This window comes from Quercus lobata, chromosome 8 (assembly GCF_001633185.2).
Source record: "Quercus lobata isolate SW786 chromosome 8, ValleyOak3.0 Primary Assembly, whole genome shotgun sequence".
Taxonomy (NCBI): Eukaryota; Viridiplantae; Streptophyta; class Magnoliopsida; order Fagales; family Fagaceae; genus Quercus; species Quercus lobata.
The window spans coordinates 13,175,639-13,192,254 of NC_044911.1; the positions used below are offsets into that span (position 1 = coordinate 13,175,639).

The 16,616-nt window shown below is 32.2% G+C and overlaps 1 protein-coding gene across 1 annotated transcript; it reads left to right on the forward strand.

Moving 5' to 3' along the window:
- The first annotated feature begins 1,379 nt into the window (after positions 1-1,379).
- Positions 1,380-6,392, forward strand: LOC115957778 (trafficking protein particle complex subunit 3). Its single transcript, XM_031076100.1, has 5 exons — positions 1,380-1,579; positions 1,693-1,790; positions 2,996-3,095; positions 5,160-5,342; positions 6,068-6,392. The coding sequence occupies exons 1-5, from the start codon at positions 1,523-1,525 to the stop codon at positions 6,188-6,190; spliced, it is 561 nt and encodes a 186-aa protein (XP_030931960.1). The 5' UTR covers positions 1,380-1,522; the 3' UTR covers positions 6,191-6,392.
- The last annotated feature ends 10,224 nt before the right edge of the window (positions 6,393-16,616 follow it).

Below are 16,616 nucleotides of genomic sequence, written 5' to 3' on the forward strand. Positions count from 1 at the left end.
TTGAAATTTTTGGGTGTTTTTTTTTTTTTTTTCCTTTTTGATAATGTCGGTTTGAAATTTTTGGGTGTTTTTTTTTTTTTTCCTTTTGATAATGCCGGTTTTTGTTTAGTCTTAAAAAGTTTTTTTTTTTTTTTTAATATTGTGCTGACGTGGAAAATTGTGAGAACTTCAAAGGCTTCAGTTTTTATATATATATATATATATATATATATATATATAGATTAACTCTACCTAAGTGTTTTTATTTTTAGATCTCACTTTTGCACTCACATTAAATTTTGCTTCTTTTTCATTTCACTTCACAAAACCAATTATGCTATGTATAGTTGGCTGTGGATGAACACCGGACTTGGCAAGTAGAAGCCAACATTGTTTATAGTTTCTCCCTTGACTTTTGTTGATTGTCATAGCATAACAGATCTAATAAATTTAAGTTAGATTTGAACCAAAAAACCACAAAACACAAGCATTTTTAGGTTCAAATATATATTTTTTAAATAAAAAAGTATATATATTAATAATAATAATAATAATAATAACAAGGTTTTTTAGAATAAAAAATCATAAGAAGTTTTTTTTTTTTGAATAAGAAGATTGCAACTTTATTATTATTATTATTATTTTTTGATAATCCAGATTGCAACTTAATTGAGAATAAGATAAATTCAAAATATCTTGAGGTACAACCAACTCGATCATATAAGAATTTTCTTTATCCAAGTTACAGAATCATATGACAAAGATAAACAAGTAGAGAGAGAGAGGTGACATAATTAGTTTTGTGGAGTTCTAGAAAAAAGAAATATAGGTGCCGTTTGGATTCGGCTAAAACTTGCGTTTGGCGTCCACGTTCCTTTTTTTTTTTTTTTTTTTTTTTCACGCGTTTTGCAAGAGGGAGGGGACCATTAACACTGTAGCAGTACTGTTTATGGGACTCACAGCCACTTTATTCATAAAAAAAATATTAAAAATGAGTTCCACGGTACTATTTACACATTTAAAAATTATTTTGCTACAGTATTTTCAGTTTTCAGTTTTCGGTTTTAGCAACAATAAGTTCAATCCAAACGAACCCATAATGTTTAAATGAAATAAAAATAAAATATTAAGATTGATGTAGTTGTCTATAAATGGTACATTAACTAAAGTAACAAAAGTGAAGATTTGGGAGTCAATTCAACTAAAAATTGTATTGAGCATGATGCTAATATTCTAAAATTCTCCTTTTCTCATATCTTTCTAAGAAAAAAAAAATTTTTTCTCTCTCTCTCTCTCTATCTGTCTCTCTGTCTCTCTTTTTGTTGATATATTTTAAAGGCCCATGGGCCTAGAGAATTTAGTCTGGGCCAAACTTGGGCCTGACATTACACCCCAAAAAAAAAAAAAACTTCCAAGTCCTCTACTGAAACTCGATGATGCGTCACTGGCACTCCAAGTCTGGAACCATAAACGCAAACTCTCAAAGAAATTATTAAGAGCGAGACTCAGATCGGATCAGATCTCACTCTCACTCTCTCATCACATGGCTCCTGTTGCTCCTCGATCCGGCGACGCAATCTTCGCCAGCGTCGAACGTGTGGTAAGCCCTAAAGCCCCCCCTTTTTCTCATTTCAAAAAATTACCTGTTTTCAATTCCAAAATTTCCGATTCATTTTCTCGAGAACCAAACGGAACTTTGAAAAATTGGTGTAGAATGCGGAGCTGTTTACCTTGACGTACGGTGCAATCGTGCGCCAGTTGCTTACCGATCTGGAGGAGGTTGAGGAAGTCAACAAGCAGCTTGATCAAATGTAAATTTTTATTTTTTATCAGTTTCTTACAGTTTTTTCCTTTTATATTTCGTAGATTTTTGTGTGCGATTTGCTAAAAATGTTGGTTTGATCCAAAGAGTGTGAATTTGGATAATTAAATTTTGTTTTAGTTTTAAGAATTTTATTTAGACTTAATTGGCAATTATTATTATCTTGATATTCAATTATCCTCTGTCTATAAGAGATTAAAGAGCATAATCTGAGTTATTTTTTTTTTTTAATTAATACTTCTTTGCCTGGCTCAGTTATATTTCATAGTTTTATGTAATTTTTCGAATTATGGGTTAGTTATATTTCATAGATGTTTGATTGGCTTGAAGATGGTTTTGGTTTGGAAAGTTTACATTTTTATTTTCTTGTGAGAAATGTATTTAAACACTTAAATGGGCACTTATTATGATCTTGACATCCACTTATTCTTTAGTGCGAAAGAAACAAATAAACAGGGAAGATTAAAGAACATTATCTGAGTATTTTTTTTCCCCCAATTTCCTTTTCTTAGCCTGGCATACTAGGCTAGGATTCAAACACATACTCAATCCTACTATTTAAGTTTGATGGGTCTTGACCAAAAACTTTGGAAGAATGTTGATTTATGCGTGAGCATTTCTTTTGGAGTGATAGTTAAAATTTAACTAAACAGGCTATGTATGGATTTCAGGAAAATTTTTAGGTATTAAAAGCTTACAAGATACAAATCCACAGTTAGGTACATATTTGAAGACTCTTTATCATTAGATGTTATTTTATTGCTTTGCACTGAGGACTTATTCCCTACTCCAAGAACCTGCCTAACAAATCTATGCTCATTTGCTTACTTATTCATCAAGAATTTACAACTCTATAATCAAATAGTAGCATTTCATTTCTTGTTCATACCCCCCCTCCCCTTCCTTTTGTTGGAGGTGTGCATGGAGGGGGATACTTGACAAATGCATTGACATACCTTTATCTGATATTGCACTCCCTATTTTCTTTCTACTTTAATGCCAATGAAATTTCTTTTACTTTATAAGAAAAATATACCTGATATTACATTGTGAACATTAACATTATTTCATCTCCAATGGGTAATCTCCTACTGCCAACAAACCTTAAGTTATCATATTTGAGCATCAAATGCAAAATTGTTGATTAGATCATTGTAATATCAGAACTAATTTGACTAGTTAATTATCTTGCAGGGGTTATAATATTGGAATTAGACTAATTGATGAGTTTCTAGCAAAATCTAATGTTGCCAGATGTGTTGACTTCAAGGAGACAGCTGAAGTAATTGCAAAGGTCTGTTATCATCATTATTTATATATATAAAAAAGGTCTGTTATCATTGCTTGCCTCTTTACACATGAGAATTATATGTTGGCTCAACTTTCCTCCTACTTGTCCAGGCCTCTATTACTTATTCTATTCCAATTCATTATTTATCTATTTATTTTTTTTGGGCAGCCCCGGGGGGTTTGGGGGGGGGGGGGTGTGTGAGATAAGAGAGAAGGAGGAGGTGGGTGCAACAAAAAGAACAGGATGTATTGTTGGTGGTTAGTAGACTTGGTGGATGAAGACAAAAAGACTGGAATATACTTTTGCCAAAAAGACTTATCACTTAATGGATTACATATCTATGAATTCAGAACAGATGGTAATCAGATTGCCGAAATATTTCCCTTCACCTTGATAAGGGGAGGAGTTTCCATTTAAGAGCACATTGGCACCATTTAAGCTAGAGTACGTTGGCTCTAATGGTTCATATTTTATTCAGGGGAAAAAAAAAGCCCTTGGAAAACTGTTCCATATTTCAGTGTGGGAAATCAATTTTAGACTTCATCTGGTGAAGGTGCTATGTTCTTCTTTTGTACGAAAGGAGTTTGTGAGTCGGAGCTTCAACCTCAGTGGCTTGTCATATGGCTGAAATCTGGGAAGGATGGAGACAATGGATTTTGTTGAATTGAGGAGCTATCTTGGGTTTGTTCTATTGAAAGGCATTTGAAATGCTTGGAAAGCATTTTAGCATGATTTTGGTTGCTGGTTGGCTCCATAAAAATCTTGTCTCTAGACTTATCACTTATGTTTAGGACTTCGTAGTTTTTTTGCATAGGATAGGCTTGATGATAACTTACATTGATATTGGGTTTGTGAGTGCAATACAGGTTTAGAAGTTGGAGTCACTGGGCTCTCACCCTAACTTACATTGCAATTAAGGTTTTAAGTGTTGGAGAAGATAGGATAGGTGGAGTTAATAGAACTAGAAGTTTAATCTATCAAAAATAGAAATAGAACTTCGAGATTAATTATCATTATTTTTTTCGATAAGTAAGATTAATTATAATTATTAGCCCTAAGGAGAAACACATTTTATTTCCTTAAAAAGAGCTGAAGTGCTTTCATAAAGTAGCTTTTATACTTGGACAGGTAGTCTAGAAAGATGCTTATTGTGAGAATTCTCATTAATCACATTAAGATGTGTCACTAAACCAAGAAGATTGATCATCTTTTCCATTGTTAAATTTCATCACACTTTTACAGGCGGTGAAAGTTTTTTTCTCAAGCGATAGGAATTACTCCACTGCCTTAACTTGATAAAATATGCCAACTTAAGTTGGGCAACCCAAATCCTATATAGGTTTGGGTTCTGGTAACCTGTTCAACTTTGTTTTTCCCCATCATTTGATTGGTAAGTTAAGCATGCACCTGGTGAGTTTTGAACCCATTGATCACACCATTTCATTTTTTGATTTGGTCACCTTTGACCCAATCCAATTCACCAGGATTACAGCTTTAGAAAAATTCTGGCTTGCTTGACAGAGTTAATATAAGGTCTTTTGGGTGTGTTCTGATAGAATGCATTTTGTACTTTGCTTGTTTCATATTAGCATGGATCTAGTTGGCTCTCCATAACATGCTTTGGCTGGTGAAGTAATTCACACAAGGTTTAAAAGTGTAGTTTTCTTATATTTTGCTATATTTCAAATATTTGCTGTGTCATGTATGTGGATTGCAGTCATTATAGGCGTAGAAGAGAAAAAGTCTAGGATTGAGATCTGTACAGGAATTTTCCCAGGTGAGTGGCTATGTCATAGAGTGGTAATTGGTTGCTTGGTCGAGCAGCTGCCCTGGGCACGGAAGGAAAGGTCATTTGAATTCTTAAAACTCGAATAATAGGGGAACGCATATAGAAAACATGAGAGCACTAACAGATCAATTTGATATCGAAAGCATACATGATTTGGAGTTGTTTTGGTGGGGCGTACTAAAACCCACTACGTACCACACCACCGTGCATAAATTTTCTATTGTAAATTACGAAATATGTTTTTGTTCATATATGTCCTAATGATACTTCTTTATCAGGTTGGTTTTAAAATGTTCTTAGGGGTCACAGCATCTGTAAGCAATTGGGATGCTGATGGAACATGTTGCAGTATTGTTTTAGAAGACAATCCTCTGGTAGACTTTGTTGAGCTTCCTGACACATGTCAAGGTCTATACTATTGCAATGTCTTAAGTGGAGTCATCAGAGGGGCCTTAGAGATGGTGAGTAATATCTCCTCCTACTGAACAGCTTTAACTTTGTCCTCTTATTGTTTTCTTTTTCCCAGCTCATTATAATACTATATAACAGATATTCTTAGTCGTGTAAATGCCTTCAAAAACTGGTCTCTCTTTTTGTGAATTTTGCAGTTGACATGTATTCTTCTAAAATTTCTCATTCTCGTTCATCTAAAATATAGCTTACATCAAGCATGGCTGAGAAAGCTAGCTTATTGGTGGCTGCATTGATTCAAAGTTGTGTGGAGTAACTAATGACTCACACTGTGATATCTTTTTCTTTACCTTTTCCCCATTTCTGGGAAATTCATTCTTTCTATGTTAAGGCAATGGGTATCACCATATCAGCATTGTCTTTCTCAAGAATGGAAAGGCATGGCCATTTGTTCTAAGAAGGTTCTGTTCTAAGCCATTTGCTTCATGTTGATAAATTTGATGATTCTATGGTTAATAGTTTGTCAGAAGATCGAAGTAGAAAAAGAAAATAGTCTTTTGTTCTATGGTTTTCATTTTGTTGCTTACCCCTAACGCTGAAGTTTTCCTGAATTTTAACATTTCAGACTATCTTACACCTGATTAATCTATGAATTTAATGTTGATAGTTGCAATATTACTTTTTTGAGAGGAATGTTTTGCTTGCTGCTATTTTTTTTTTTTTTTTTGCTATAGTATCTCAAATGTGTATCTTTGCAATATTTTCCCACGTTCAGGTTTCAATGAAGACAGAAGTTACATGGGTTCGTGACATGCTTCGAGGTGATGATGCATTTGAGTTGCAAGTGAAACTTCTGAAGCAAGTTCCAGAGGAATACCCGTACAAAGATGACGAGTAACATGTCAAGCTCTTATGTTATATGTATACAATTTATGATTTTTGTTTGTTCTTTATTTCCCAATGTGTAGAATGTTGGTAGCTTAGCTTCTCTTCTAATGCACAAATCTCGTGAACTTAATTAAGTCAATTTTATTTCTTAAATTTATATGACACTGTTATAAGGACTACGATTGAAAATAACAACTGCCATTGATATCTAATTTAAAAAGTTCGCCAGGAAAAGAAAAATAGGGAAAAGGAAAACCGTATGATCATTGGAGTCGTCTTCAGTATTATCAAGGACTTTGTGTATTCTCGAGATGGGTGCCACATTCTAGATGTGATGTTTTAAGTGCATGAATTGAAATCTGTGTATTCTCACAGATTTTGCATGCTATACAAGGGTCATTAGGGCTGATCTGTACTAGTGTGCCAAATGACTTAACAATTTAACCCCTCCTGCTGTGTTCATTATGGGGGATAAGACAATGCGTGGATGATGACACCAAAGTAAGAAGTTGGTGTGCCCGATTGTTTGGATGCTATCAATTATACTTTCTTGCATATAGAAGTTTTAGAACATGAGAAATTCATCAATTCTCAACTGGAGCATATACCAGTGGTAAATGTTGAACTTACAATCCAATGATCCATATAGTATGACTAGCTGTCAGCTGATGCGATAAACTGATAATAAAGCTCTAGGGTCGAGTGTGGGTTTAAAGCATATTGACTTGTTTATTTTTGGTTCTGAGAGGCCTAGGCCCAAATGGTAGACTAGAAGAGTTGGAGAGAGGTTGGGTTTAGGGGGCACTTGATTGGGTTGGGTTCGATGGCAGCAATTCTGTAGAGGTGTGTTACAAGCAAGGTTGTCAAAATTAGAATCTTACGTAGGATCATAAGGGTAGGTAGGATTATGAATCGTAGGATTAGATTGTGGATTGTAAGATTTTACATTATTTGAGGAAAAAAAAAATTGATATGTTAAATAATTACATAAATTATACATTCCTTCGTAAAAAAATAAAAAATTTGCATCTATTTGATGTAATTACCATACATCACTACATTTATTTGTAAGCATTATTTAAAAAGGCTAAAAACCTCAAAACGTGACACTCTATTAGGATATTATTTTTCATTTACGTTCAACTGTCACTATCCCTCTACCTTAGAATAGCAAAACTAGGTCTATTGGGATGTTATTTTTTCATTTGGATCAAACTAAGCTTTCTGTTAATTTAAAGAAGATTACAAAAAATTAGGATCATTTGGAATCGTCAGAATCGTACGATCCTATTGCTCGTAGCAATCCTACCAAAGATCTTTAAAAGATCCGGATCGTTTTAGGCAGGTGAAATCATAAATTTGTAGGATCCAGATTGAGATTTTGACAACCATGATTACAAGATGGTATAGAACTTTGGGCAAAGATGTGATGGTGGTTGCTCATCACTAGGTGGTCGCTCTAGGGTAGTTTGTTCTTTCTGGTTGGTGGTTGTCATTGGTTGTTTTCTTTGGGAGTGACAGGTCTGGGTGGTGTATTTATGGTGTTTGTAGCAAGATGTCACTTTTCAGCTTGTTTGCCTTTAAGTTGAGATCTGTTTGGTTACATGGGTTTGATGCCTCAGTAGATCACCACACTAGACCTGGAAAAACTGGACCCAAAAAATGGTGAGTAATAGAAATAGCAATCCGTTTTACTAAGAACCATTCTCATCCGACCTATTCGAGTCAAACTTGCATTGGACTCGAGAAGTTTCCCAAGTCTCCATTGTAAAATTTAACATGTAATTTTTACTGACCCATTTCCGATGTTTATTTGTATGCTAAAGTTATATTAGAATTTTATGTTTTTGACGGAAATACTAATGAACTTGTCGACTTCACATGCCATTCTCATATATAAACATTTTCAGAGTGGATCTATTTTGTAAGTTCATTATAGATTTTTTCTCTTAATTATGTATTTTTTTCCTCTTTAAATACTTAACATGTTATATTTTATTCCTAAATTCTATATATTTAGTTATTTTTATAGGTGATTTAACTTTATTTCTTTTTTATTTTTGTTGGATAAATTTCTTTCATGTTACATATATGATAAGTGTATGCATTTTTGTGTGTGGAATTTCTGGACTATTAAAATATTAGAATTAATTCTTGGACTATGAATCTATGGATTTATATACTGTTCAAAATTTTAAGTGTTTTCTTTGTATTTAAAGAAATACAAAAAATGATGTTAAGAGGTATGTTTCAAGTGTTTTTTTGGTACATGAAAAAAAAAAAAAAATCATATCGAGTTGACTTGACCCATCAAAAACTAGTAAAAGGGTTATATATATATAAGCATTAGCTCAAATCATATCCGATTCGATTTGTACCTGACTGGGTTAAACCCAAATATGCACAACCCATTTCCTAGGACTTCGGGGCGGCTAAGGGCCTAGGCTACTTAAGCCTTGGTCAAAGTTCCCTCAATAAGAAAATGTCCAAATTGTAGGTAAGTAAGTGTTCCCTTCCCCATACTCAAGAAAGCTCTCCAAATTGTTAGCCAATAGAATCTAAGCAAAATTTAAAGCCTAAGTTTAAATAAAAAATGTTGTGAGTGTGCTAATTATCATTTTTGACTGATTCCTCTAACAACTAGAGGTTTCAATTTTTGTAAGTTAGTATCCCACATGATTAATTTCATCATTATCTACTCAATCACCCACATGATAACACACCAAAGAATCCCTTTCTCTTTCTCAAAACCAAAATTAAAAGATTTCATTCTTCCTTCACCAATAGGCCTATCCATTGCTCGATTTAGTTTGGTTTAGGGCTCAAACCACCACTCTACCCAATCATGTCGGGTGGAGGATCACAATTCACAAGACCCATCATCGATCATGAAAAACCACGGTCTCAAATGTTGGACCTTCAACATGTGGTGGACAATTCAGTTGAAGCCAACGAAAATGGGTGACAACAACGAGTGATGATGAGGAGATCTTTAGATCTTTGCCATATTTGGGTGAAGTTTGTCAAATCTTCATCTGATCTAATTGTCTCATGATATCTTCGTCAGTCGGCTCAGTTGTGTTGAATTTCAATATGTTAAACTAACACTCAAATCGGAAGGATCAGTTCTTGGAGGAATTAATTCAACGTTGACTTCCGCCTGCAAGTCAGTCGTGGTTGAGCATGTGAATTGGTTTGATGGGTCCTTGGATAGTCCTATTCACCATGCACCAACTTGCTCAAAACTCTTCTTTTTAAAAAAAATAATAATAATAATAATAATATTTCATATCTTTTTGTTAAATTTAGTGCCTAAACCTTGATATTAGTTCTTTATATAAAGTTAATCTTGGATCTGGTAAGTTGAGGCTATTAAAGGGATTTTATTGTTAAGTGAAGTTACAATAGTGCATTTGATGAACTAGATTCTATTGTTCTTTGCTTTGAAATTTATTTTGTTAGTTATATTATAATTTTATATATTAGGTAGTGTTTATTTAATTTGTAATGAATGTCTTAGAGAATATCAATTTGGGTATGAAAAACTAAAAAGAAAAATATAAATTAATTGAACATCGAATAGGATCCTTAATAAATTTATTACCAACAATCTAAAAAGCATATAATAGAAAAGTCATGCTTAGTCTAGCAGTTGCTCTTGGCAAAGAAGGAGGCAAAGAAGGAAAGGTGCTCCATAGCATTTCGGGTTGACTCGAGGCCCTTTTCTAATTACTATAAAATGTAGCACCTTTATTTTTAGAACCCAAAAATGAATAAAAAATAATTTAGAAGATAATGAAATTATACAATAAAACGTTATCAATGAAAATAATTGCAATGATTTTCAAATATGCAATATAACAATTATTGATTATATAAAAGTCAACTTTTTTATTTTCAAAACTAAAATTTGTAAAATCCAAATTTAGTTAGCTATAATATCTATAATATCAATTGAAAAAGCAAAAGAAAAATCTAAATACAAAAACTTAATTTATAATTTTATATCTCAAGAAGTGAAGAGCATTTAAATATTGTATTGAGATGCAAAATTACTAATTAAATATAAAAAATATCCCATTCAAAGTTAATGCCATAGGCTTCAAATTGTATTGAGCCAACCCTATTAAGACTATGCCTCAGTTTGGTAAATTGGTGGTGGTATATTAATTTTAATTAATTTGTGTTTTATTATTTGATGTAAGAAATAATATAGGGGTCTATATTTATTATTTTTTAATTTTGATTTTCCTTTTGTCTTATTAGGATTTAAGATTTAATTTTCCTGTGGATTTCATGAGATTTGTGACATGCTTATCAATGTGGGTTTGAATGCCAAACTAGATCATGGAGACAATGGAAGCAATCGTGTCAGAAACTATTCTCGTGACAGACCTTTCAATCGACATGTTCTTAATTTTAATAATATTCCATACTTTGATGGCACATCATACAAAGAAGACTTCATAGATTTGATATTGAATCCTGGAGATTATTTTGCTTACACAAAGATTCCAGAATAGCTTGAGGTGCGCGGAGCCATAAAATTTTCTCAAGGGGGCCAAATCAAATGTGTCATTGTACTCATTTTGAAAAAAAAAAAAAAGAAAAAAAGAAAAAAAGGTGTCATTGTACTCTGGGATCTTTAATTCTCTATATGAATGCGTATGATTTTATTTTTGAAAAACAACAAAAATATTTTGCTAAAAAGATTTACTTATATATTTTTATTAATTTATACTTTAAATGCTCCTAAAATTAACGACTTATATATGACAAAAAAAATCAATATTAAAAGGAAAATAAAGAAGACAACAATAATTAAAGTGCATTTATACTTTTTTCTTAAATAAAAGGGGGTTATCACCTAAAATTTACTCAATATTTTAAATTTTTAACATTAAATAGAGGGGGAAGGGGCATTTTTGGAAAATCCAGAGGGGGCCATGGGTGCAACTTGTATTGAAGCAAGTTTGTGAGCGATGCAATAGATTGGTAGAATGATATAAAATATTTTAGAATGCAAAGGGACAAGCCTTGATTTTCCTTATGGTTAAAAATGAAGAAGATGATGGTAAAGTTTCCATAAGAAAATAAATTCATGTATAGTATGGATAATAACAAGAATTTTGGTATCCAAATGCAAAGATAATATTAAAGACGTTGAATGTGATGAAATCCTGCTACAAGTCAAGATTGACGAAGATAATGTTTTGCTAGAAGTTGTTGAAGCAGATAATGGAGTTGATTAAGGAGAATGACAAAAATCATGAGTTGGAGATTGTTAGAAAATCTGTGAAAGATTTATAATCAAAATTATATAGAATCAAATTCCTATTGACAATGAATCAAAGTCCATTGATTTTCTAGGAATAGAATTTTTTATTTTGTCTTCAATCCCTTATTGATTGATGTAGCAAATCAATTGAAGGTCAAGGAGAAAGAAATTTTACCTAACATTGTCTCAAGGATACGGATTTCAAAATTAGATCAAGTTATTAAAGTCTTTGAATTATCATTTATAATCAAAATGATATAGAATCAAATTCCTATTGACAATGAATCAAAGTCCATTGATTTTCTAGGAATAGAATTTTTTATTTTGTCTTCAATCCCTTATTGATTGATGTAGCAAATCAATTGAAGGTCAAGGAGAAAGAAATTTTACCTAACATTGTCTCAAGGATACGGATTTCAAAATTAGATCAAGTTATTAAAGTCTTTGAATTATCATTTATAATCAAAATGATATAGAATCAAATTCCTATTGACAATGAATCAAAGTCCATTGATTTTCTAGGAATAGAATTTTTTATTTTGTCTTCAATCCCTTATTGATTGATGTAGCAAATCAATTGAAGGTCAAGGAGAAAGAAATTTTACCTAACATTGTCTCAAGGATACGGATTTCAAAATTAGATCAAGTTATTAAAGTCTTTGAATTATCTTTTTATTTGGAGTAGAGGGTTTCAATAATTAGACGAAAACTCAAGGTCAAGTTTCATTCAAGTGGTGGGATCTGACGTAGGACATAATATAGAGGTCTATTTTATCATTTATTTATGACAAAAATCCAAAACTGTCCCTTTAATTTTCAGCTTTTGTCATTTCAGTCTTCTAACTTTCAGTTTTATCATTTCAGTCCTTTAAGTTTCAATTTTTGTCAATGTATTCTTCCGTTAGAATTCAGTTACCTTTTTTCTGTTAGGTGGCTTTTTCTTTTTCTTTTTTAATAATTTTCATAATTAAAAAAAGCTGTAAAAAAGTAAGAAATCAAAACCAAACCAACAAATGACGATGGAAATCAGAAATCGGTTAAAATGCTAATTGCAAGCGGGCAAGAACAGAATCCCATTTCAGTTCCAAACCAATATGATAATCGTCACCGGAGGCGGAGCCAATCATGAATTCAATAAGGCCTTCCACTTCTCCTAATAGTGTCATAAGCAAAGCCACCATTGATGGGGCAATTAGTGAGTTAAGACATGTAATTAGCAAACTTTGTATGTCAGAAGTCCTGGAGGAGTCTGAAATGGTTGTCATCCAAATTGAGCGGTTCTGGCATGAAGCATAAATGGATGTGGATATCAAAACTATGCTTTCAGGAAATACAGTTATCAATGGGTTTATGGAGATCCTTTTCAATTCAGTTGATCCCTAGATGTTGAAAGCTACAATTTTTCTACTGTCTGAGATGGGGTCCAAAGCCAAAGATGTGATTTAGACCGATTTCTGATTTGCAGAGACCAATTTCTAATTTCCATCGTCATTCGTATATTTTGGTTTTGATTTCTATTTTTTTTTTTTTTTATTTAACAGTTTTTTAAAATTTTCTTTTAATTACGAAAATTATTATAAAAAAGAAAAAAAGAAAAAAAAGAAAGAGCCACTTAACGGAAAAAGGTAATTGAATTCTAACGGAAGACTACATTGACAAAAATTGAAACTTAAAGAACTGAAATGACAAAACTGAAAGTTAGAGGACTAAAATGACAAAAGCTGAAAGTTAGAGGAACAATTTTGGATTTTTGCCTTTATTTATTTACTTTTTATCTAAAATAGATATTATATTCTAGTTTAATATAAGTGTATATGTATGTGAAACTCTCTCTTAGAGACTTAAATCCTGACAATTGCTCCCCTCACCTCATAAAAACTTGTACATGTAGAATGACCATTACTCCAAGGGTACACATTGGTTATTTTATCATTTATTAGTTTTTGATATTTTGATAATTTTCGTTAGGATTTAAGATTTTATTTCCTTGATTTCATGAGCTTTTAAGGTTTTTCTTGACAAATTAGAGTTTTTTAGGTTTTTCTTGTCAAATTAGAGTCATAATGTGGTACCATATTTATTAGGATATGTTTAGGAATATTTTTCTTGAAAAATATGTATTTGGAGCCTTTAAATAGGCTAGCAATATGCAAAAAGAAAATGAAAAATTTGCTTTCAATAAAATAGAAGTTTTCTAACTTTTTTACTTTGGTAGATTCTAGATTTCTTCGTGGATTCAAGGGATCATTTATGGATTTTAGGGTTTGCGTCTAGTTAGAACAAGATTTATGCTCTTTCATATTTTTTGTTTGACATCATTATTGTACTAACTGATCATCTTAATGGGATTTCAGGCGCATCAATTATGGGTGAATTGTGAACTCATATATTATGCAAGTTTAATAACATAGAACTTCACCAAGAGCGTTGTAACTTAGTTGGTTAGTATTTTTGGTGTTTTCAATAGGAACATCTAAGTTTCAACCCCCCCTCCCTCATGGCTGTCAAATTATAAATTAAAAAAAAAAAAAAAACCATAGAACCCCATTCTAAATTAATGATGTTTAGTGGAATCAATTTAACAGTTAGTAAAGGGATTTTTTTGGTTAAATAAGGGATCTAAATTTGAATCATGTCTGTTAGAGATATATTAGTCCATTAGCATAAATCCAAGCCTAATTCTACTTTGTGTGCAAGTCAAATTAGGTTTGGACTTATACTAATGGGCTAATATATCTTTAACACTGTCTGAAATAAAAATCAATTAGTAATGTGTGATAGATTTATCATATCAATATGTTTTTTTTTTTTTTTTTAAATGAATGCAATTTTAAGTTCGGAGGTTCTTTTCATCTACGCTGAGTGTCCAAAATTTATTGGAGTACATTGTCTAACAGTACGAGTATTAGATAGGACAAGCTACTGAGGACATCGATGTACTGAGGAATCTTTGGAAATTTTAGAGACTTGGTCTGCTGTGGATATATTTGATTGGAGGTTTAAGGTGTTGGGTGAAGAATTTGGTGAGTGGTTCTTGATTTTCTTATTAATGAATAATGATACCTTTTCCTTTGCTTAATTGGTGTTTAACTTATCATTTCGTTTCCGATTTGAAACATGTCATTGAAATTGAAGTTGTCATATTCTTGTGATTCTGACTTATGTAACTTGGTCCCCAAAGGCCCAATGAGGGATCACAGGGATTAAACACCACAGGAGTCCAAATGATTGTGACTATGATTTATGTAAGGTTAGGTTAGGTTTAATTATTATCTTTTCATGGCCTACGTACTTTTGGAAGTTGAGGAGTCCTCCTTTCTTAATAAGTGTTTTTGAGATTGTACTTAATCAATCAATCTCTCTCTCTCTCTCTCTCTCTCTCTCTCTTAATTATCTCGAAAAACAAACCTTCCAATCGCGTGCACAAACTTTCGCATTGATAAGAAGATAATAAGGATAATAAACCCACGTTTAGATATGAAAGAGGATAAAAGAGGTCTCTCTCTCTCTCTCTCTCTCTCTCTCTCTTAATTATCTCGAAAAACAAATCTTCCAATCGCGTGCACAAACTTTTGCATTGATAAGAAGATAATAAGGATAATAAAACCCACGTTTAGATATGGAAGAGGATAAAAGAGGTCTCTCTCTCTCTCTCTCTCTCTCTCTCTTAATTATCTTGAAAAACAAACCTTCCAATCGCGTGCACAAACTTTCACATTGATGAGAAGATAATAAGGATAATAAACCCACGTTTAGATATGGAAGAGGATAAAAGAGGAAATATCTATTTGCAAAAATATATAATTAACCCTAATTACCTAAACTATTTTAGGAGTTGGAATAAACATTTTGAGATATATTTGATAGATTTTATTCATTCCTCCTCTCCCTCAATTTACTTGGAAAGTGTTGAGTTACAAATTGACCTTGGTTAATTAATTCAACTACTCAAATTGGTTAATTAGGTCAAATTACATGCAAATTGCGGAGGTACCAACAAATCACCAAATAAGCTAAGTGCAGTGAAAATTAATTTAACATGGTGATTTATTGACAAATGGGGAAAACCTTTTGCAAGGCAAAAAATCTCATTGGATAAATTTCAAGTCACCACTCTCAAAAATCTACTAACCAATAATCAAGCGGTTATAATTATGAGGAATTTTACCACTACCTCGATCTATCCCAAAACACCAAACTACAGTTGAACTTTCGCTCTAATATCCAATTGGACTTAATCTTGTAGTAGACTTTTTCGCTTTGCACAAATCTTTAATCTTTGACTAACTCTTTTGCACAGATTCTAGTACGTGACTAACTCCAGCAACTTGATTGATTATTGTTGGCTGCAAAGTTCTTCACTTTATAGATATTAAAGGTCAGGAAGCACTTGGTTACAAAACTCTAAGGCACACAAACGCAGTAACTTTTCACAGAGTATATGAGTTCTAAGTATCTGTTTTCGTACTTGATAACTTTTTTAAAATAAGCTTTATATATGACTAGGATTGTAGAGATAGAAACCCTAATCATTCAAGTTATCATGGGCTGAAATTCAGAGTTGAGAATTCTGAATTCATAAGTCTCAATAGATCGAGCTTGTGTCGAACTCTCTTATTAAACCTCGATAGCAGCTAGTGTCGAGATTTAATAAAATAGCTTTTCTTCACTTATTTCTTGGATCAATCTTCATGACTTTAATGATACCATTTGTTATATTTAAACAACATACTCTTTGATATATTAAACCCAACTTAGATCTATCCAATTACAAGTAAAGTGTGTTTTGTCAAAAGATTAGCCAATACATAGAAAAAATGACCCTAACAAAAAGAAATATGTTGACAGTGCAAAAAGTTTTTTTTTTTAATTTAAATTATTATTATTATTATAATAGATTTGCAACAATTACCTTCCCATATAGTAATTTCTATTAGAAATTTTAAATTGCATGAATAAGTCACAATCATTAAAAAAAAAAAAAGTCTAGAGTTACAATAAATTTCACAAATGTTAGTTTCTGTTCATGTATTGAAATCGGCTACTTAATAGAGCCTGAAAATTAACCTGCCCATTTAGACCGAAACTTGATGAACTTGGCACCTTCGACGGGGAAACCACCCTAGGGTAAACCACCACCAGGTTATAAGGTTGTTTC

What these genes read in the sequence shown, in the direction of transcription:
- LOC115957778 (XM_031076100.1), top strand. Translation starts at nt 1,523, where the DNA reads ATGGCTCCTGTTGCTCCTCGATCCGGCGACGCAATCTTCGCCAGCGTC. An exon ending in TCGCCAGCGTCGAACGTGTG is followed by an intron (nt 1,580 to 1,692) that starts GTAAGCCCTAAA and finishes AAATTGGTGTAG; the next exon opens with AATGCGGAGCTGTTTACCTT. An exon ending in CAGCTGAAGTAATTGCAAAG is followed by an intron (nt 3,096 to 5,159) that starts GTCTGTTATCAT and finishes CTTCTTTATCAG; the next exon opens with GTTGGTTTTAAAATGTTCTT.